This window comes from Ammospiza nelsoni, chromosome 4 (genome assembly GCF_027579445.1).
Source record: "Ammospiza nelsoni isolate bAmmNel1 chromosome 4, bAmmNel1.pri, whole genome shotgun sequence".
NCBI lineage: Eukaryota > Metazoa > Chordata > Aves > Passeriformes > Passerellidae > Ammospiza > Ammospiza nelsoni.
Window position 1 is genome coordinate 41631719 of NC_080636.1, and position 21815 is coordinate 41653533.

The window sequence follows — 21815 nt, forward strand, 5'->3', positions numbered from 1 at the left end:
TGCTGCCAGGAGGGAGCTCACCTCAGCTGCCAGCCCAGCCCAGCAGAAAACTCTCCCTGCCTTAACAGCAGCCAAAGGGGCTGGGTGCAAGCTCTGGGAGCGGGAGCTGTGTCAGCTAAGCTGTGGTCACAGCCTGGGTGGGAAGGGAAGATGTCAGGGCAGAGGAGATGGGATTATCTGGCAAAGGGGTTTAACAGCAGTCAGGCTGCACCTGAGGAAGGCAGAGCTCCGCACCAATGCACGCTGGTAGAGCCACATGCCTTCTCTGTGCCAGCTTCTCCCTGCTTAAAACAGCAAGAGAGGCAATAGAGAGCTTTGGAGAGGGTCTAACCTTCAGCTGGATGAGATAATTGCCCATCTACAAACCCTTGAGCAGCAAAACTCACAGCAGCCTTCAAATAGCAAAGAAATAGCTTAATCTGAGTGCACTTGTTTTAAGACTGGCACATCCTCTTGGGGCCAATCAACACCTCACTGCCGGCAACCCTGAGCTCAGATTCTTCCCTTTGTACCCTGAGTCAGGCCCTTGGCAGAGTTGCTTCCCGTGGTAACCCCCACTAAAATGCTAGGTCCAGTCTAGTCCTTAGTGCCCTCCCACCCGATGTCTAGAGGCAGGGGAGGAGGTAACAGCCAGAGCCACTGATGGGCTGTGGAGAGCTGGAACATCAGCGGAAACCGAAACAAAGGCGGCAGTGAATGAATCACCCCCATGAAGCAGCCAGTGGTCGTTTGGGACAGGAAAGCCAAACCTCAGCTCTCTGCCCTGACCACACTGAGGCCCTGCCTCCCATCCTCTTCCTTTCCAGAGACGGGAATACTGCAACAGGGGAAGGATGTGAGAACTGCAACGGGGGAGAAGTGTTTGTCACACAAGGAAACGTATCAGACCAGGTACTGCCAGCCCCCAAAAGCCTTCTGGCCAGGCTGATGTCTGTGCTAAAATTGCGGTTTTGAAGCCAAGCAAGATCCAGCAGGGCCATCAAGGACAGGGCCAGGCAAGGCAAGGGCAGGCAGCCCCCCAGATAACATACACTCATGGTGGCATTGATCTCAGCCACTGTCTCCTCATCGGTGGGGAACTGGTAGATCTGGACGCCGTTGCTGACCAGCTCGCTCATGATTTTGCTCTTGAACTTGTGCAACTCGTTCTTTGCAATGGTGTCGGCCTTGGCAATGATGGGAATGATGTTCACCTGCAAGACAGGACAGCACAGGTTGTGTCTCTGGGAGAGGACAGAGCAGAACACCCAGTGACAGCCCTGAAGTGCCACCAGCCAGCATCCCCAGCAGATGAACTTCCCTGGGGCTGCTGCTGCCAGCAGCACCACCTCAGGCAGGATTTCCAGGCAGCAGTGATGGCCTAAGAAAGAAGTCAAATGCAATTTGGCAGCATGCTATTTCCTGTCCTGTCATACTCCCCTCCTCATCTGAATTGGCTGGACAGGAAATGTTGTCATAGATTATTATGAGCTGCTCCAAAAAAAAAAAGAGAAAGGAAATGACCATCTCTGCGCATCCCCTGGTACTGCAGCTGGCTGGATTTCAGCTGGAGCCACGCTCAGACAACAGCCTGTCACAGACCCCCACTAGGGGAATGTCACCAGGGACACCGGAGGGGCAGCAGAGCTGCTGTCACAGGAGGTGGAAGCAGATGGTGCCTATCCAGCCCTGGGACACACAGGACAGGGGCTGGCAGTAACACAGGCACACTTCCCCCACCTGTGTGCCCTCATGTGCCCCTGGACACTGCTGCACTGCAGGACCAGGGATCACTCCTCCCTGCACAGCTCTGCATGAAAGATGAGTTACTGCCTCTCTTCCCTAGGCAGGCTGTTGGCAAGGATAAAGATCCTGCCTTCTCTCCCTGTCTCCTCCCTTCAGAGGGACAGTTTCTGCTTTTGATCTTGCAGGTTTGTTTTTCCCTGCAACAGCAGACAGAAATTGTACTGAGGATAACAGTAATATCGACCTATATCGAGGGATCTTAACTACAGTACTTAAAAATCCTCTTCTATTACATCACTTAATTCTGTTTGGAGCTATTAAATCCCCCTTGGCCAAAAAGATAGACCAGGAATGTCAATTAGCTCACTTGGGATAAATCTCCATAACCTTATTTTCAGTTGAAGAAGGCAAGGAACTTTCTCTCTCACCACATAAAACCCAATCGATTGGCCTCTCTAGGAAACAAAGAACCACTGCCATCATTGATGTCCTGCAGAATCAGGATCCAATGAGGTGAACAGTGGACTGATTTAAATTGCTTAATCATGATGGAAAGGAGCACAGAGAAGCTCAGTGTAGCTACTCAGGCTCTACATTTGTACCTCAGTTATTTTTCCTAGAAGAGGGGCAATCTCATTTGAACCATGATTTAAACTAAGCCCATGAGGGCACCTGGAAGAGCAGATGCCAACTAACATATTTATTCAGATTCTTGTCTATGACTTTACAGCTAGAACACCACTATGTTGGCCATAGCAGATCACATCACCGTTTTTGTCTAGCTGGATGAGGTCAGAGCAAGCAGACACAGCACCTCCATTTGTTTTTAACTGACTAGAAAGACTGTCAACTGTCTTTATTGACTTTAAAGATGAGCTGGGGGGCACATGGCCAAGCTCCCCACCCAAGGTAGAGTTGGAAAAGAGTAGGAGTCCAAACTCTCAATAAATCTGTGCAGCATGTGAAGCAGAATAATGACCCAGTGCAGCAGCTTGCCCCAGGTACACCTCTCACACTTTATGCCTGCAGTTCTCCACTGCTAAACCCAGACATGATTTTCCTGAGCAGATGGCAAGATAATGAAAGCACCACAGGGCCGTGGTGACCCAGGCAGCCAGTACCTTACTGTCGAGCTTCTTCATGGTGACCAGGTCCAGGGACTTGAGCGAGTGCCCGGTGGGAGCGATGAAGTAGAGGCAGGCGTGGATCCGCGTGTCGTGGTAGTTGAACAGGGAGCGCTTGATCTTCAGCTCTTCCTGCAGGTAGGCTTCGAACTGGGCATCGATGTATTCCACTATGGGCTTGTAGCTGGGGAGAGAAGGCACAGAGAAAAGCAGGGAATTAGAGCTGGGACCACACAGGACACTGATGGACACTCAGGAGCTCTGTATGGCACAGGACAAGCACTGCTTTAGGATACTCCCCACCAACCTACAGTCCCTCCTTCACAAGGGTGTGTTTCCACTTGGTGCACAGGCAAAGCACAACAGATATGACAGCCCTCAATTTCAGGTGCATGGAAACCACACAAGACTGCTAATGTGAAGAACAATGCCTTTGGCAGTCCAATTCAAGTCTGAGCTGCTGCTCTGCCAATCTCACTGAAAATCATCTGACAAAAAAACTTAAACATGAATACATGACCTACCCCCTAGCTTGTCCAAAATCTCATCATCTTAAAAGAGAGAACGGAGAGTCACAAGATAAGAGGGACTTGTCAGGAACTAAAGCCTATGAGCAAAGCTCAGAAGACAACTGCATCATTGATGGACATTGGTGGGTCCATTTTGTTGGAGAAAAGGCAGTTCATGCAGCGTAACATGTCCTTATTCAAATTAACTGTTTGTGCTTCTGGAAAGAAAATTGTTCCATGTGTTCCCCCTCCACCAAGGGCAGCTTCATGGACATCACTAGGTGGGTTTGTAAAATGACTGCCTCTCTGGTTTCCTGGCTTATGGAAATTCTGTCTCTGACCATGAGACACCAAAAACCTCAGAGACGTGCGCAAAGAAAGCAGTAAGGACTCACATTGGGAGAAATGTTAAAGAAAACCCCGCAAAAAAAGCAGCGCAAAGGAGGACTGGGAAGCCTCAAACTGGAGGACAGAGCGAATCACACCCACCACAGCTGTATATGCCAGGACACAGCAAGAGAACAAAAGCTCTTCCTAAGCCCTGCTGCCCACCCTTCTCTCCACAGGGTTAGGCAGGAGCAGCAGCTGGGAAGGGGAAACACCCCCAAGAACCTGCTGCCCACCTCAGAGGGCACCAGCAGGGGGATTTGTGTCCCAGCAGAGCTCAGATTACCTGTCATCCTTGTTGATCTGATCACCAAAGCCCACGGTGTCCACGATGGTCAGCTTGAGGCGCACGTTGCTCTCCTGGAGCTCGTAACTGCGCGCTTTCAACCTGACGCCGGGCTCGTTGTGCGTGGCAGGCTCGCTCTCGAACTTGGTGTTGAACAGCGTGTCCATCAGCGTCGACTTGCCAATGCCAGTTTCACCTGAGCACACAGAAGTGACACAAGTGTCAGGACAGGGCCTCCCTCACCTCTTTCTCTGGCACGTTCCCCAGGTTAAGGAGTTATTCCACTTGGGCAGCAGCGGAATTAGGCTACATGCACATTGCTAAGCAAGATAATCCCTGCGGGAAGAGATGTCTTCAGAGACACTCCCCATCCTGACCACTGCCCCAGGACTGACCCAGGAAATTTCTTAATGGTAGCAAGTTACCAATTCTCTCAACTCCACACCTGATTCCCTCATTTTGTTTCAGCCTTTTTCGGGCAGTTTTGTTGTCTCAAGAAGATCATCCAATACCCATAGTGCAACTTAAGACAATAAAAATCTGAGACAGAGAAATATATCCAGAGTTCTTAAGAAAAAGGCATACTGGTTAAATACCAACTTTTAAAACTATTACAGTTTCACTAATCCCCAGTGCAATTAGCAACATGGATGAAAGCATTAGCCTAAATCCCATTTTTCAGTCAAAACTGTTTGTTTAGCAATTACACTCTCAAGCAGCTATTGCTACCCATGCTGTGAGCAGGGGTGGGCTGAGGCAACTCACACAGAGAGCCAAGTCCTAAACTGATGGTACAGACTGCCTATGGCTGAAGCTGCGAATTTCAGGGAGCTCCGGATGTGAGCTGCTGTGTTCTATGCCAGATAGGCTCTGCAGCATTTCACATCCCAATTAGAAGTCTCACATTACAACACTGAATTTAATTGTGTCCTCTCTCAAATCACAATTTTAAACAGTAATTTTTTTTCAAGGCTGAGATTTCTGTTCCTTGGCCAACTGCAACAGTTTGTGTGGAACGTTAATATGGGGTGAAAATCGGTGGATGGTCACATTTCACAAGGAAAAAAAGGGGTGGATCAAATTGCTAATGGAGACATATTAAGTCACGCTAAGAAAGGCATATTTACTTCAAGAGAGAAAGGCAATTAATTTATGCCATTTTGATCAAAGAGCTGCCTGCTAATCAGGCAGTTCCCTGCTGGATTGAAATGGTTTCATGCTGCTATGAGAGTCACGTGAGGGCTGGGAGCTCGAGTGCACACAAGTGCAACTACTCTCTTATCTCTGCCTTTCACACACAGAGCTACAGAGAGGAGTCAAGTTTGCTAGATTTCTTTTCAGGCAGCTCACAGAAATTCTCAATTTGCTGTAGAAAAATCACAGTCAGAGGGTTGTTTTTCCAGCTAATTAATGTAACTTATTAGAAGGGACAATACTCCCCTCTTGGAGGCTTGAATAAACAATGAATGGAAAGATGATGTTTGCAGCCTGCACTGCCAAGCTAAGAGAAAAACCCAGCAGTTTTGTCTCTTTACAGAACCATATTCTGGGTTCACTGACAAGCCAAAGCTGGCTTGGCTCACAGGTCCCTGGGGCTGAGCAATGGATTTCCAGCTGTGGAGCAGCCACAGTGTACCAAGACAGCAGCTACCTCCCCACAGCCAAGAGAAGATGCTGCTTCCTTGTATTTCACCCTCTGAACAATTTGGGAAAAGTAACTCAGGCTATTAAACCAACTTCCACATTAAATACAGCAGAGGACAGGTGACGAGCTTTGTTCTCCAGTACATCATTCGGAGACTAAAAATGGCATCGTTTCCAAGTGGAGAAACTAAGAATGTAAGGATACAGGCAAACCCTGGAAGGGAAGGAATGCAATTAGGTGAGAAACAGCCTCCACACCCAATCCAGAGAAAAGCAGATTTAAGTGAGTATCCTTTTAAAAATACATTTAGTTCCCAAGTTCAGTTTCCTTACAGGCAGCCTTTGGGGAAAGCAGAACCACTGGATGATCAGAGGGATAGAGTTTAACAGCTAGCACTTGCCATGCTCTGACTCAGGGGACAGGGCAGAGAAAGGGCAAAGAGGAACACTCCATTTCACCATGGAGCAGCTCTGGGAAGACAAGCACAGCCTGCAGGAGGCTCAGCCCTGCCCTGGGCAGGGGGAAAAGGTGTGAGTGTGGGGCTGTGGCCCCTGAGGGCCCAGCAGGTGACCTACCCACACACAGGATGTTGAAGCAGAAGCCCTGTGACGTTGACTTGTTGACCAGCTGGTCTGGGAGGCTGTCGAAGCCCACGTGGCCGGACAGGGACAGGTTCCTGAGGTCATCGTTCTGTAAGAGCCAGGAGAAAAGCAGAAAAGCATTCAGCAGGGTTGCAACACCTCTGGCAGGGAACAGGTCCTGTCAGAACTGCATTAAGGACACAAAGGCTTTTGGGACACAGGATCTGTGTCTTGGGTGTCCCTCCCAAACACACTCTCCTTTTCCTTCTATCTATCTCTGCTGTGGGGCTCAGGAACTAAAACGTCCCCAAAACAAACACCACCATGCTGGTTCTCCGTGCTTATCACCAATAAACCATGATTCTTTACCCTAAGATTATTTTGGCAGACACCTGGAAAAGAGAGTGGAACACAGAGCTGTGAGCTGACCAGTTCCTGTTCAGCTGGTGAAGCGGCTGAGGCTGCCTCCTTCGTGTCCACTGCACAGCTACACAGCAGAAACCAGCCAACCTTCCACTTCAGAACTTCCCCGGCAGCATGGGAAACTCCCCAAACTTCCCAGTGAGGCTGGCTCCCTCAAGAAGCACACTGAGGAGTGACACAGATTGTGATATGGCCCTGCTTGCAGCTCCAAAAGCTATTCCTGACAGACACCTGCGTAGGCGAGCTGAGAGCCAAGGTGGGGCTTTGCTTGGCTCAGTGTGCCAAAGGCAAGGAGCAGCTCTCACACGTGCTCTGTCCTCCCAGGACTACAAGGGAAACGCCAACATTCTTGGCCTTTCCCTGCAACCCTTCAGCATGGCCACAGCAGGACACAGCTCAGATAGCAACTGTGCCACCAGAGCCAGCTAAAACTCTTTCCAGCTTTTCCAGGCTTTGACAGGACGGGAATAAAATGAGCATGCTGCTCTGCCATGCCTTGGTTTACAAATAACCTGATCTGACACGAGGTGAGGAAGCAGGGCACCGTTCCCAGTGTTTCCTGTGTGACCTACAGAGCCCCTGGTGCTTCCTGTGCACCTCCTCATCAGGAAAAGAAGCCAGGCCAGGCAGCCCAGAAGTGCCAGTCACCCCTTATGACCCGCTCTCCTCCTTGGGGCTTGAGCTGACAACATCCAACACCCCAAAGCTGCTCTGTGGAGGGCAAGGGAGCAGCACAAAGCTTGCAGAAGGGAAGTTTGACACAACCCCCAGTTTGTGTTTGGGTCCTTCCCACAGCAGCTGTATGGCAATCCACAGAGAGGCTTGGAAAAGCAACCCGGCCCAGTTACCTCCTTCCCTGGCAAGTCACGGTTATGCCAAGGTCCCCATTAAAACAAGCAAGCAAAAAAAACCCCACCAACTCAGTAGACCTGGAGCAGTTCTGCTGTTATTTCACATTTTTCTCCTAAAGTTAGTTGTCCTTAATTTGGAACCTTTCTCCAAACCCAAACCTTTCCAATGGAGTCACTCCCCAAGGCCACAATAAATTACAGTCGTGGGCAGCCTCAGACTGCTGGTTTAAAGATGCTGGCAAGCTCCAGCTTCTTTCCACAAAGTGGGTTTTGGACCAGACATAGACAACGCTTTGGTTGTTAAGAATCAAAAGCAGAGGAGGACTTCCCACTCTCTGCAAAATTGCTGAGCAGCTTCACTTCCCTCCTCAGAACACAATGGACCAGGCACCAACTGCAGGGAGAAATTAGTTACATTTGGGTTGAGTGTCATGAAAATAAACTCAGACCTAAAGAAATACCAAAACTCCCTGAGTAAAGTGACATGTCCAAGTGAAAATGCCTCAGTCTGTGCCAAGAGTCTGGGTAAAGGGATCCTTTCTGCCATGCTGGCACACAGAGCCTGGCACCTGTGCAAGACACCTGAGCCTTCCCTCAGCATCCAAACCAGGCCTGTCCACAGCTAAATGCCAATTTACCAGCCTGCTCACCTCCATCCCTCCGTAAGCTGGGAGCTACTCACCAGCACCACACCACAGAAGCTTAAGGTGATTAAGAGATGCTATCTCCTTCTCTCAGGCTGGGTAAAGGATAACCACCCAGAAAGAGCATCACCTCATTCACCCCCAGCAGGGATTTCCCTGGAAAAGGTCTTGGGATTGATGTATTACATGAATGGGTTAAAGTAAATATTTGTAACATTAGTATTTCTAAAAAAATTGGTGGGCTTGGGTTTATGATCAAGTGAAGGGAGTGCAGAGCAGATCCCAAAAGCGAAAAGTGCCCATGACTCACAGGCTTCACACAAACTGGTGGGTGTTGAACATCCCTCAGCACAGCACCAGTATCTCTTTCCCTGACATATTTTGGGAAAGCAAGTACTGCCTCATCATCAGTTGCTCAGCAGGAACAGGAGTTAGACTCATCTCTTGCATCTGTGTCAGTTATTTTTGCTGCAGACCTTCTCCAGTTTATTCCCCTCCCCTTGCTTTTTTTTTCATCAAACATCAACAATGGAATAAACAAAAACTAACTCTGCACTTTGCAATGCCAAGTATTTTTCACAGGCTGTGCTGCACAACAGGAGACAGGAGTAGCCTGATATCTGCTCAAAACATCAAAAACACTGGTGAAAAGATCTGAGGCCTGAGGCACAGGCAGAGATGAAACACAAACCCCAGCATTCACCTCCCTCAGTGTTCCCAGGATGCAGCACATCTCCCTGAGCAAAGCAGACACAGAAAATAGCTGCAGTGCTGCACAAGGCCCACAGATACACATTCTGGAGGAGGCAGGAGAGCCAAAGAAATTACATTTCTAGATATCTCCTCCACACACAAACAGAACCAGTTCTACAGCAGGCAGATGCCCTTGGAAACCTGACACATTTTTGGGGGAGCTGCAGGCTGCGTCTCCCCAGAGAAAAGAGGTGCATGCGCTGCACAACCACTTCCCACTGCAGCCAGGCCTCTGCTCCTGCTTTCACCCCTTCAAGGGGATATAGCTTCATCCACAAGGAAAGGAAGCATCTGCTGGAGAGCAACAAGCCTGATTGCTCAGGGTATCAGCAGCAGAGCAGGCAAGTGATTCAAGCTTTCAGTCTGGCAGAGCAGAAGTGTTGTAACAACAAGGGGATGCTCAGTCAGAGGGCCCTGCCTCTCCAGCTGTGAACTGCCATGACAAGCTCCTGAGCACAGTCAGTGGGCTGGGTTTGATCCCAGCTCAGTCACCCCTCTGGGAACTGGGCACCTGGGGCTGAAGAGCAGTCAAAGGCTGACAGGGCTCCGGCTCCCCCCCAGAGCCCTGTGTGCACCTCTCGGGAGTTTGCCGGTCATTGCAGCCCCGAGACATGAGCAAAGTCTCTGTTTCATCCCACACATCCAAAGAATGAACTGCAGTTCTTCAGTTTTTGGTCTCAGAGTTGTTTATTATATCTTATCTATAAAAGTTTTCTCCTGTTTAGCTGAGGCCCGCTCAGCAGGACAGCCAGCGGCACTCTGATTGCCCTCAGGGCAGTGCTGTCTCTTTAGACTATGAACTCCATGTAACATGTTTACAATCACTTTCCAATAGCCATCACCTATGTTAGACAGTGAACTCCTATTCTAAACCAACCCCAAAGTGCCAACATCACGGCAGAAGATGGAGGTAGAGAAAGAGAAGAAGAAAGGCTGGACACACCCAAGTGCCTCCATCTTGTCACCAAAAACTCCCATTCCAAAAAATGCCAAAATCCACCCTTTCACCCAGTGATAATTTTATAACACACTACTTAAACTTCTGCAGCTTCCAGGTCTTCATACAAAGCTGCTAATTTGCTCCATGGGTCATAATCAAACCCACAGGTGTTCTGCTCCCTTGCTCCCCGCTTCAGGATCCATGGACGAGATGAGCATGGGTGAAACTGCAGCTCCACAGACTCCTGCAGAGACCAGCCAGCTTGCACCAGATGTGCTGCTAGACTTGGGTGTCTGGATGTTCTCACACGTTGGAGAGCTTAAGACATCCCAAAAGCGGCCTGTGTTTTTAAACTCTTCCTCAAGGCAGTCACGTCTCCCGTACTGAATCCTGCCTTACAGGGCACTGTTTCCCTCCCTCTTCCCATACCATCCATGAGCAGGATGGGATTCTGAACAGCCAGAGCTATGTGCTAACCCCTACAAAAACTAGGGAATGACATGAACAAATAAATGCTTGTTTCTTGGGAAAAGATGCTGATCACTTGACTGCTCTTTGCAGAAAGCCCTACAAGGCATCCCACAGTCGATATTTCTTGGATCAACAACTATCTTCGAGCTGCTGTTATCACAGCTGCTGCTTTTAACTGCAGCAGGGGAAGGGAAGGGGTAAGTTGAGCAGAGACAGGCCCCCAGAGGCACAGCAAATACTACCTACCATTACTTTATATAAAAAGATTGATTGTCAGGCACTCACATCCCACTGCTCTTCATTTTAAGGGGATAAAAAAGCCCTGCAAAAGACAAGAATGGGTTTGCAGTCTCAGAACCCTCTCAAGGCTCTTTTAGATATCTTTTTCTTAACACATAACTCCTGGTTGCAATGGTTTCACAGGTCAGGCAATGCTGTAATGGATGGCCTGTGGCAAACAGTGGGTTTGGCTGGACAGGAATCAGTGAAGCCCTATAAAACAATTCAGCTGATAAGGCACGTGCAAGGCGAGTCAGCTCATTCCTCCCAAGCCACCACAGCTTGGCAGGGCCAGCAGGAATGAAGTTTTTCCTCCTCCCTGGAGTCAGGAACAGCACATCTGTGTGTGGACAGGGTGCTGGAGGTAAAGGTGCGCCCCATGTCACTCCTCCAGAAGCAGCACAAAGCAGAGCTGAGTCCTTACACTTCCAAAAGTGTCTGGCAGTGGATTGGAAACAAAGCAAAGTTGCTCCTCTCCCAGGCAGGAAAGAAGCCCCACTCCCAAAAGGCCAAGGGGAGAGTTCCACAAGGACATTTATTGTCCCAGGCTGCTCCCCTTGCTCAGGACTCAACCATGATGGTGCCTATTCCCCAGTCCAAGCAAGCTCCTGGCTGAGCCCCTTGTGCTTTAAGGCTGCTGGCAAAACATTCCCCTTGGGCCCCTCCCGGCCCACTGCTGCTGGCGGCTGGGGGTCAGCTTCACACAGCCTCCCAAGAGTTAAAGAAAACAAAAACCAGCCTCAAATTCAAGAAGGGAACAAGGCTGGTATGCAAAATATTGAGCTCAACACCAAATATGAAGCAAGTGTTTAGTTATTTGAGGCCACACGACTTAGGAGGCACCTTTAAGAAATTCTAAAAGCTTTTATTGTTGTCAGCAGCTCAGACGAGCAACATTTTTGACTCATTACTAGGTCAAATCATCTTAGATGCTGCATCCAAAGCCAGGGACCTCAGGGATAGTTTAGTCTGCTCAGATAAAAAAGCAGCTCAGGCAAGAGCAGGAGGACAGAAGCAAGGAGCAGTCAGGAGGAGAAATATCTATCCCCCTCCCAGAGTTAAATCCAAGAGCTCATCTCCCTGCCAGGAGGGTACCAAATATTCCCAGTGCCTAAGCCAGAGCCAAGCTCCCTGTTCCTCCCAACAGCACCCATAACTCCACTCCCCTTCCTTACACAGAGTTAAGGGATGGCCAAACCCTTAACTGCTGGACAAATGGATTTATGAATAGCACGGGGAGAACATGGGAAGCAAGAACAACTCCCTTCCCCTCCTAGGCGTGCAGGGATGCCAGAAGAAAAGGGCTGATAGCAATCAATCAGTTAATCAGTTCAGAAAGAGAGGAAGGACTTCTTGGCTGTTGTTTCAGGGTAAGATAACCATCAGTCACCAGCAGAGGAGGGGGAGTTCCTGGCTCCATGCTGCTGCTGGCTGGCTGCAGGCTCGGGCAAATGTCTGCACAAGTTACTCAAGTCTGGGAGGTCCTTGGTTGTTTTTCTTCCCCCTTGCTTTCTTTTTTCCCCCTCTTTTCTCTCAACGAGGAGAGCAGACCCCTGTGGAAGGCATGCTCTCATTTTGTACATTAATGTGTCAGTTAAGCCATGAAGATCTGTGCCTCCCTGCCTGCCACCAAGCCACCAGTGACTCAATGCTGCAGCTATTGTCCCTGAGGGATGGACTGCAGGAAAGCATCTTGATCTTCCTGGATAAAAGCTGGCACCAGCTGCAGCTGCCCAGGGACACACAGCTCCCCACCAGGCCCCTGGCCCAGCCCTCCAGCAACATCAACCACAAGAGCAAGGAGCCAGGTCTCTGCTCCCAGGAACAGGGAATGCTGTCAGCAGAGCTATGCCACACTTGGCTCCCTTGCTCATTAAACTGGGAGGTCACAGGGAATACAAAAAGGCTCTCCCTGATTTTGTCTTTAATCCCCAAGATTAAAGGGTGGCAGAAAACGTCATTTTGTGGAAGGAAGGCTGGAAGCAACTTGACCAACAGAGCACTGGGCAGCAGCAGATGGGGAAGAGCAGGTGTGGGACTCATGCTGCCCCCCTTGCAGAAAAGAATGCTCTACAGATAAAATCTCATGGAACTGCAGAACCTCCGGCCAGAGGAGGCTGCCACTGAGACCAAGTAAGGAGTTCCCCTGAGCAGATGCCCCCAGAGGCTCTGGTGATGCTGGACACACTTCCACAGGCAGTAACACACGGGAGCAACGCTCTGTGCAGGGCTGGCCCCCTGAATGAGGGGCAGGATGGCAGAGGGGACAACGAGCAGGCACCACAAGGCGGTCCCTGCTTAGGTGCAGCCCACACACACAGAGCCAGCGTGCCCCAGCCCGAGCAGCTCCGAGCTCGCCCAGCACGGATGCCACAAGGGGTGGGAAGCACAGCGCCCACCTCCCGAACGCGCAGCACCAAATGTCCTGGTTTGCAGCGCTCACAGCTGCCAGAGCCACCCCTGTCACACGGCAAGGACACACTTCCCGCGGCCCAGCCAGCCCCGCGCCTCCGGGCACGCCGGCGGGGAAGCGAGCGGAGCTGCTTACATTGGCAAGCGGCTGGAACTCGGCAGGAGCACGGAGGGAAAAGGATACAGTTGCATTCTTCTGGAAAGCGGGAAGTCAGCAAAATCTGACCACTCAGGAGGGGCAGCAGAGAGTGGGAACGAGCATTTGTCTTCAGGCAAAATGTTCGGCTAAAGGTCAGCACAAGCTCAGAGCACTCACAATTCCATGTATGCCAAGGACTGACATAAAAGACATTTTCCTCCATAGGTTTCCAAAAACCACGGACCTTTCTATTTGGAGGCAAAGTGACTAATGCTTCTAACAGCCCCTGATGTCACAAACTGCTAACCAGCAAAAGAAAAAAAAAAAAAAAGCTGGACTTTGGGGATGATAAGGACCATATGTGCATTCCAGCAAGGCTTGTAAACTCGCTGAAGGGAAAAAAAAGAAAAAAGGAGAGAGGAAGGAAGGGAAAAAAAAAAAAAAGACATAATGTGACAAACAAGAATGAAGACCATCCAAAGGCAGAGCCCAATGAGAACCAGATGCTCTGTGCTTCTCTGGCCAATCTCTCTCCTGACAGGAGCACGACGTGCAACATTCCCTCTCTGCCCGCCTGTGCTGGGCCGAGGGAATCAAAAGGGAGCTGCTGCTCCTGCCAGCCGCCCGTGCCGACCCACTGCTCTCCTCCCGCTTCAATGGCGGTGCCCCTGCCCTCGGGCTGCTGCAGTGCCACACACAGGGAAGGGCAAAGCTCCCCCTGGAGCATCCCCACCGCTCCCTCAGGCAGGCACAGCACAGGGAGCTGCAGGCTCCTTCCCGTAAGCCCTGAAACGCTGCACAGTGACACGACACACGAGTCGGGCTGTGACTCCAGGCCAGCTGACACCAGCCAGGACCAGAAAAAGCCCAGTTTTTGCTAGACTTGAAAACTTGCCACCTTAAGATTTAAAAACAACTCCCATCAGAAGGACAGAAGCCAGCTGGGAGACAGCAGGAAGGCACATTGCTGTATGGCCATTAGAAACACTGCTCTCTCCCATTTCTTTGCCCTTTTCCAGCCCTTCTGGCTGCACAGTGCCACACCACCACAGACACAGTCCAGCAAGGCAGCAGAGAGAGAAAATCCAACAGTCATTTCCTTCTGTATTTCACTGTCATGCTCTTAAAATAGCCTTGAAACAGCTGCACCACGGGCCATTAAGTCATTGGATCTATACTTTGCTCAAAGCTGGAGGCACAGACCAACATGGAACCTGCCACAGAGGGGAGGGTGACACATGAACTCGGCAAAATTCCAGTTACACCCACAGAGAGGGGGGACCTCTCTGGGACACTGTCCCCAGGCACAAAAAGGCAGAATTAAGACAAACCTGGCAACAGAGCATGCGACCCCATTGCCAGGTTTTCCTCCAACCTTCCACCAACTCCAGTCCAGTTAGGGTTGTGAGCACAACCAGAGCAGAGGAAGGATTTTGAGAAAGGAAAGCAGCCCAAAGGGCTTGCTTACAAAGTGTAACAAGGCAGCATTGTTCCAATACCTGACTCACATTAAGGGCCCCTGGGACACAAAAAGCAGCAGCTTTCCTCCAGGTGGCAAAGGCACAGCCCAGCAGGGCTGCCTCACAGTTCCTTAACCCCACGTGCTCCTTCCTGAAAAGCTGCAGCCACGTATCAAGGGCACATTTTGTCAGCTCCCATTCAACAAGCTGCAGGACTGGAAGGTGCCCCAGCTCATGCTCGGGATAATGAATGATCCCTGGGACTCAGGAGCAGGATCCATGTTAACACTGTGCCCTGCTGGCCTGCTCAGGGGCAGGTGGGGGACACTGTGGCTGCCTGGCACATGGACACAGCTCCCAGACAGGGCACCGGAGCTGTGCCTATCAATGCACACAGCTTCAGACCATTTATTTACCACTTCATCCTGGACTAAAGAGCTCAGGATCTATCACAGTAGCTGTCCCCACACTTAAATCCTGAGCTAACACCGATGTACATACACACAAGGCTTATCCCATGCCCAGGTACCACAGCAGCAAGTATAAACCAGTCCTAACATCAAACTAATCATCACCCAGTTCCTTGACAAATCCCTACGAAGGCTTGCAGAGCCCAAAATAGTGCTAAATACACACAGGAATTCCCCAGGGAAACTTTACTGGTCCAGCATTACCAAGGAAGTGTCAATCCAGCACCAACTGGATTGAAAAGAGTTAGCTCAGACCACCTCTTCTTAAATTCATATGCAACACGTATGTGCATATATTGCACTAAGGTTAAGTAAAAGACCAGAGAAAACATCTTGTGTCTAGCCAAGCCAAGTGTTATCATCCTCAATCGAGTGTGATACTGACCAAGTAACCAGAAAACAACAAAGCAAAAGAACCAGCTTTGAATGAATTCATGGCACAGCCTAATATGCTGAGTGTTGAGTCACAGCCCCCACATCTGCTTTGAAAAGGGAAACAGAACACACTGAGTCCCTCATGGCACACAGAGCTCTTTCCAAGGCACCACAGAAATCCTTCAACATGAATAAGAAAAGGTCAGCAATCAATAAATATTGAAGATCACAAATACTGTTTGCCTTAGCACACAGTTTTTCATCTTCAGCAAGAAGGAAAGGGGAATTAAGTTAGATTGAATCTGCATGTGGAGGAAAAGGTGAAGGTTTACTCAATTATTTGGCCCACAGTTTTGGAATACTAGTCCATAGACTTGGAGCTCTCAACTACCTCAAAGCAATAAAGTTCCCACTTGCCTTCAGCAAGTCCTGGTTTTCCTGCCCTAAACAGGGAAAGCCAACACTAAAATTTTTATGAATAGGAGCAATTCTATATTTCAACTGAATTACTTCCTTCCCTCCACCGCACTAACTCCAAATTTTTGTGGTTACCTTGAAAGACCATGTTTTGTCTTTCCAAAAAACCTCCTTGGCTAGAGCTTCTCTGGAGAAAAGGCCATCTGATCTAGGCCTGCAGCACAGCCACAACACTGGGATTGTTAGGAGATGGGACCAGAAGGTCACCCTACATCAGGTTTTTTATCCTCCTTGTGTTTTGCTGCACTGATAACTGCTACAGAAGCTTCACATTTCTGGAGTCAATAGACACTGCAGGACAAAACAGATTTCCCACATGCCGCCCACAGCCAGGAATGTTCCCACAGCCCTCTCCATATCCATCACTTGCTAAAGGGCAGGACCACAAAGAGGTGTCATGGCCACTACAATCCTGGTAATGCTCCAAGCCATACAGAGTCCCCAGACAGGACACCAGCAATTGCCCAACATACACTCCAAAGTGTCTGAACTCCATAAATGCATAGCTAAACAAACATTCACAGCACCAGAAGAAAGGATTAACTCTCTACTCACAAGGAATCCAAGGATTAGCTTGACAGCTCCAGTTTTTGAGCTGGAGCAGAGATAAACCTTTCATTCCAGAGATTTAAATCAAGTCCCAGAAGTATCAGGAGTCCCACACTGCCCCACGCCTATGTTGTGGAGTTTATCTTGCTCCTGCCCACCCCCAAGAGCTAAAGCTTTCCTTGCATTCCAGCTGCTGGTGACAAAGTAACCCAGTGTGAAGGACGTGGCAGAACAAGTCCCCAGCATAGGCCACCAAGGTCTCTGTGTGACGCAGCACAGCCCAACTCCTTCCAGCAGCTGACCATCGATGTCCCTTCCACAACACATCCCCAGCCTCCCCTGCAAACACCAGCAAGGAAATCCGAAGCCCATGGCAGCCTCCAAAGGCAGCTCAGGCAGCACCATCACCCTACAAGAAAAGGATTTTTCCACAGCAGATGAGCCTGGGAACTCCACAGAGTGGGGAAGAATCTTCCCCTCAATCACAAGCAATACCACTCAACACCAGGCTTATGTGACAAGGTTCTTTTGCAGGGTCCTCTTTTCCAAACACATCTATAACTGGGACAGCAATTCCTGGGGAAGAAAATAAAAAATGTCATTGGTGCAGGCGGGATTTTATTGTAAAGGCAGCGAGGCCACAGCTGGGTGGATGCAGCAGCCTCCTGAGCTGTGTGAGCACAGCTTCCACCCCAGGGCTGGAAGCTGGCAAGGACAGTGCGCACAGTGCTGGCAAACAGCAGTGTCACAGCATCAGGCATTTCAAACAGGTTTAGAGCAGATTTATTAGTGTAATCCTAATAATGCAAATAAAGACAGATGCAAAACTGGCATAAGCTGCTGCATATGGAAAAACCTCCCCACATGCCCCTTCACCAATGGCTGTTACTAAAACACAAGCCTGTACAGCCACCCTTCTCCTCCTTCCTCTCTCACTGCAAGGGCTTTGGGGGCTCCAGTGACACCCCCAAGTCCCCTCATGTCAGCAGGTTCAGATGCTTCCAGCCCCTGAACCTTCAGCCAACTGGTAGTTTCCATAAGCTTAGCTTTTGTTGGTGAACAATTTTCCTTTCTGCCCTAGAAAAAGGGACACACATAGCCCAAACAAAAAAAAAAAAAAAAATACAACCAACAAAAAACCCCAACAATGAGAACAGTGTCTAAATGTACAGCACAAGGAAATAAAGAGAAAAATATTTTCCTTTTGGCTGTTGCTAAGTTTTATTAACCCTAACTATTGAACATCTACACGTAGGAAACAACAATTCCTAAAGGAAAGTACTCACCATCTTTCCACACACAAACCTACGTTAGTGGCTACATTCCAGATGCTAATTAAACAAATTTCTAACAATAAAATCCTCTTTGGACACTTACACACAATTCCAAGGACTTGATCCAAAACCTACTATCAACTCTGTGTTTGGTGCATTCCCCCCACATCAGTCCCAGAGGCAGACTTGCCCTAGCTGCTACTCCTTCCCAAGTTCTTCATCCCAACACAGTGTCTGGCAGAGCTGTATGCTCAGAGAGCTCCTGGTATGTGTCAAATCTACAGAACATTTGAGGATTATGCTGCATTTCAACCTATCCACTGGAACAATGGGCATTTGTAACAAGAGAGGCAGCAAGCAGTCCTTTACACACACAGCAGAAGGAGAACTTGGCCAGGATGTGTGAAAGAAGATGGTTTCATGGCTGGCAAAGGAGTAAGCTCCACAAGGGGACCAAGTTATCCAGCAGGCAGGCAGCTGCTCAGAGGCAAGCACTGCTCTATTGTGGGACTGGGTCTAGAGGCATAAAACACAAAGGAATTCCATATAACACAGATCAAGCACAGCAAATCTCCTTGGAGCCATCTGGAATTATTTAAAATCCACCAAGATCCTCACAGGTAAGTGGTGCACATCAACTTGTGCAGAGTGAAGGTTTGCCAAGGCATAGCTATCTTTTAAGGCTCCCCTCAGCTGTGAGGATACGCTCTGATATTAAAGCCAGAACTCAGAGACGTTTTCAGCCCTGCCACAGAATGGATGGATGAGCAGAGAGCAAATAAACCACAACTGGTGGGAGGCAGGCATGGATCCTGCCCTGTGCACTGTCCAAGGCTTCCCATCCGCATTCCAAGGCTCCCAAACACCTTTGTGAGCAGGACCTTTGGCTTCGGGTACCTCAGTCATCCTTGGGCCGTCCCAGTGTCGCGACAGTTTAATTAAAAGCAGGAGCCTGCAAAGCTGGAAAGAGGCCTGCAGTGCTGCTGGGCTCACATCCGCCTCTAGAGCCTGGTGCCAAGGGAAGGCACTCAACACCAGCTCCCAGGCCAGGGGACAGGTCTGGAGTGGGACCCAGCTGCCCTGGAGCTGCAAGATCAAGTAACCTTGCACCTGCCCAGACAGCCCAATTACCTGGAATGAGGAAACTGTCCTCCCAAACAAAGATGCTGCTAAGGCTGCTTGGGAAAAGCCTGCAGCCAAAACCATCTCCCTGTGCTGCTCCCCACTTGTCGTTTGGTACATGCAGCAGACTCAGACTTAATGCATTTCTGGTACTTTGGAGCGTCCTGCTGAGAGCCCAGCTCTGCACAGGGGCCAGGCTTTAGGAGCTAAGTGGGACACTTCCAAACATCACCCTGCACTAATCCAATGTTATTTTTCCCACAGCAGCCCGCCGCTCACAAGACCGTTGGCAGAGGTTTGCAAACCGCTGGCACTCACCCACATTCTCTGGAATCGTGTCCTTCCAAATTCATAAATTATTCTGTATGCAAGCTGCTGCAACGTCCATTAGCTGTGGGAGCTGCTAGAAGGTTCAACTGGAGCCAGCACCCACCCCCACAGATTAATTAATGCTGGCCTCCACATTCTGCTTCGACTGTCCACCCCAGTCATGTTTGCACTGCGAAGGGAAAGCAGAAGCAGTTGGGTTCAGACTTAATTTCTGCCCTCCTGTCAAGGCTTGTGCTTTAGCAACCCATGCCACTGCTTGTAACAGAGCAGTGTTAAATGAACCCCACACTTGCAGTGTTCTTCTCCCTTACACCCCAAAAGCCAACAGACAGAATTCCCTGGAGCACTATGCTTCTAGAGAGTCCAGCTGCTCGGATTTCTCCAGAACAGCCAAGCTAAACATAACCCAAACTCTTGCAACCTTATGAGTGCAGATGATACATATTGCACTGCTCTTGGTTGAGATTCATAGCTCAAGGACAGCTTCTGGAAAAGAACATTTTGCAAGGCTGTTTCTCTGAATAACAGCAATAAGCAAGAGGATTTGCCATTAGCTCGCACCTCCCACAGTTACTTGACGCTGTCGCTTTTTGTGCTTGCGGTACTCAGATTCCTCATCCCTTTTTCCTCCTCAACTCCTCTCTTTCCCTGGAAGCACCAGGACAGGCAGTGAGGTATCCCTCCACCAGCAAAGCCCTTGGCTGTTGGGCCTGGCCAAGCCCTGTGCCAGCACACAGCAGCTGAGAAGGGCTGTGACAGATGAGCAGGCTCCGCTGTGCCGGCCTCAGCTCCTGCAGCAGCCCAGCTCTAAAGACCTGACAGAGCAGGTAAATCCTGCTGCACATTCATGGAGCCAAACCTAAGGATTCAGGAAGACAAACACACCCCAAGGCAAATGACGGCTGCTCCAAGCAAGCACTTCCAGCAGAGGTCTAGGAAAGATTAGTTCACATGAAGGAGCTCCTTGCTCTGACATGCTCTGTAACTCCAAGTGCTGCAGACCCGCCTAAGCCAAAACTGGGGCACAATTCCCATGTGCAGTGCACGTTTCTGCCCTTGGCTCCAGTGAGTTAATGAGATACCAAAGCAAGGGATCTGCTGCTGCACATCCTGTATTAAGATTGCAGCCTCCACCTCCACGTTGCTCAAAGCAGGAGGTGATGCACGAAGCCACAAGCAGCCCTGCCTGGGTTGCTCATACCCCAGAGCAGATGGGGTCTGACAGATAAATACCTGCTGAGGAACTCGGGAAGCCTTCAAAGAGGAAGGCTAATGCCTGGCTCTTCCTCCCACAGCTGTCCAGGAGAAGGAGCTGAGTCTGTACACGCAGCATTAGGGCTCCCATGTCACACATCAGCACTTGGCCAGCAGCACATGCTGACCCCAGGAGAGTCAGTGCAGGCTGGAACAGCCCTTCCTCAGGTGCTTGATGTCTTAATTCACATTTTCTGAGGTCACTCAGTAGCCCCTGAGGGTGCCAACTAAAGCATAAACCTCGAGAGCGGGCTTGCACTACCTTCCTACTCACACAGTACCCAGGAGGATGGCACACATCCAGCCATCTCCATCCTCCTTCCTTCCACCCAGCACCACTGAACCCTACACACTGGGCCACTCTCCTCTGCAAGGCACGGCACCAAATCGGGAATACAAGGCTCCAGCCCTGAGCTGCTTCCAATTGCCAAGATGTTTCAGCACACACAGCTCAGAAAAAGATACATTTACCAAGTGTGGATACTGACAACATCCACACACCCTTCCCCTGGGACTCCTTAGTGTGGATTTTACATAGGGACCAACCACCTACTTCATGCCAGAAACATTTTCTAGCCCGTGCGAACTTTATAGCTCCCTTCAAACTGAAACCGGGACAGCACATAAACTGTATCACAGCTAGCCTGCATTTATACTTCTGGCTTTCTGGCTCAACCCACTGGAAGAAATCATCAGGTTACTTGGTTAGGCTATGAAAATCCTGCTTTTCTCAGGTTATATCAAAATGCTGTAAAGCATATCCCATTGGAAGAAAAATAAAGCTTTCCTGAGCTCCATGCCTGGCAAAGCCAAACTTAGAGGAAAAGTAGTGTGTTCAGTAACAGACAGGAGTCACATAGCAACCCACAATTTCAAATAATGTTTTGTTTAAGCAACAAAACACCTCTGGCTTTTTGTTTAAATGGTTCTGGCCTACACCAGAGAAATTAAGTATCACTAAGGAATGCACTACGTGAAAATTGCCCTCAATTGCACTCAGGCAAACCCAGAGAAACAGGGTCAGTTACTCACACTGCTCACCTTTAAACCCTTCCTCCTTATTGTTACATCTCCTTGAAAACACAACTTGCATATTACCCTATTTGAATAGCTATTTTCTTGAAGGCAGTTTTAATTAAAAGCATTAATCTGGTAATGCCTCTGTGCCACGAGAGTTCACTCGATTTGGTGCAACAGGGCGAGGTCTGCAGAGGTGACTACGGTGTGCTATTAATTCTCTGATCACACCTTGGCACCTCACTAACCAAGGAAGGGAATTATCTCCTGCTTTACACATGCACAAAACAAAGGCACACCAAGACAAAGGCATTTGCC

General features: G+C 49.5%; 1 protein-coding gene across 3 annotated transcripts in view; it reads right to left on the minus strand.

The window, feature by feature from the left end:
• SEPTIN11 (septin 11) overlaps positions 1–21815 on the minus strand; it is a 41611-nt gene that overhangs the window by 12142 nt on the left and 7654 nt on the right. The window contains exons 1-5 of one of the 3 annotated variants that reach the window (XM_059469868.1): positions 19215–19352; positions 6252–6366; positions 4032–4227; positions 2847–3033; positions 1032–1193 (exon numbers count right to left, since the gene is read on the minus strand). In XM_059469868.1, the coding sequence (XP_059325851.1) occupies positions 1032–1193; positions 2847–3033; positions 4032–4227; positions 6252–6366; positions 19215–19220 (666 nt within the window). In that variant the 5' untranslated portion in view covers positions 19221–19352. Of the gene's footprint in view, positions 1–1031; positions 1194–2846; positions 3034–4031; positions 4228–6251; positions 6367–10585; positions 10604–19214; positions 19353–21815 lie in introns of those variants that run through there. The other 2 variants (XM_059469869.1, XM_059469867.1) reach the window with 2 other exon arrangements.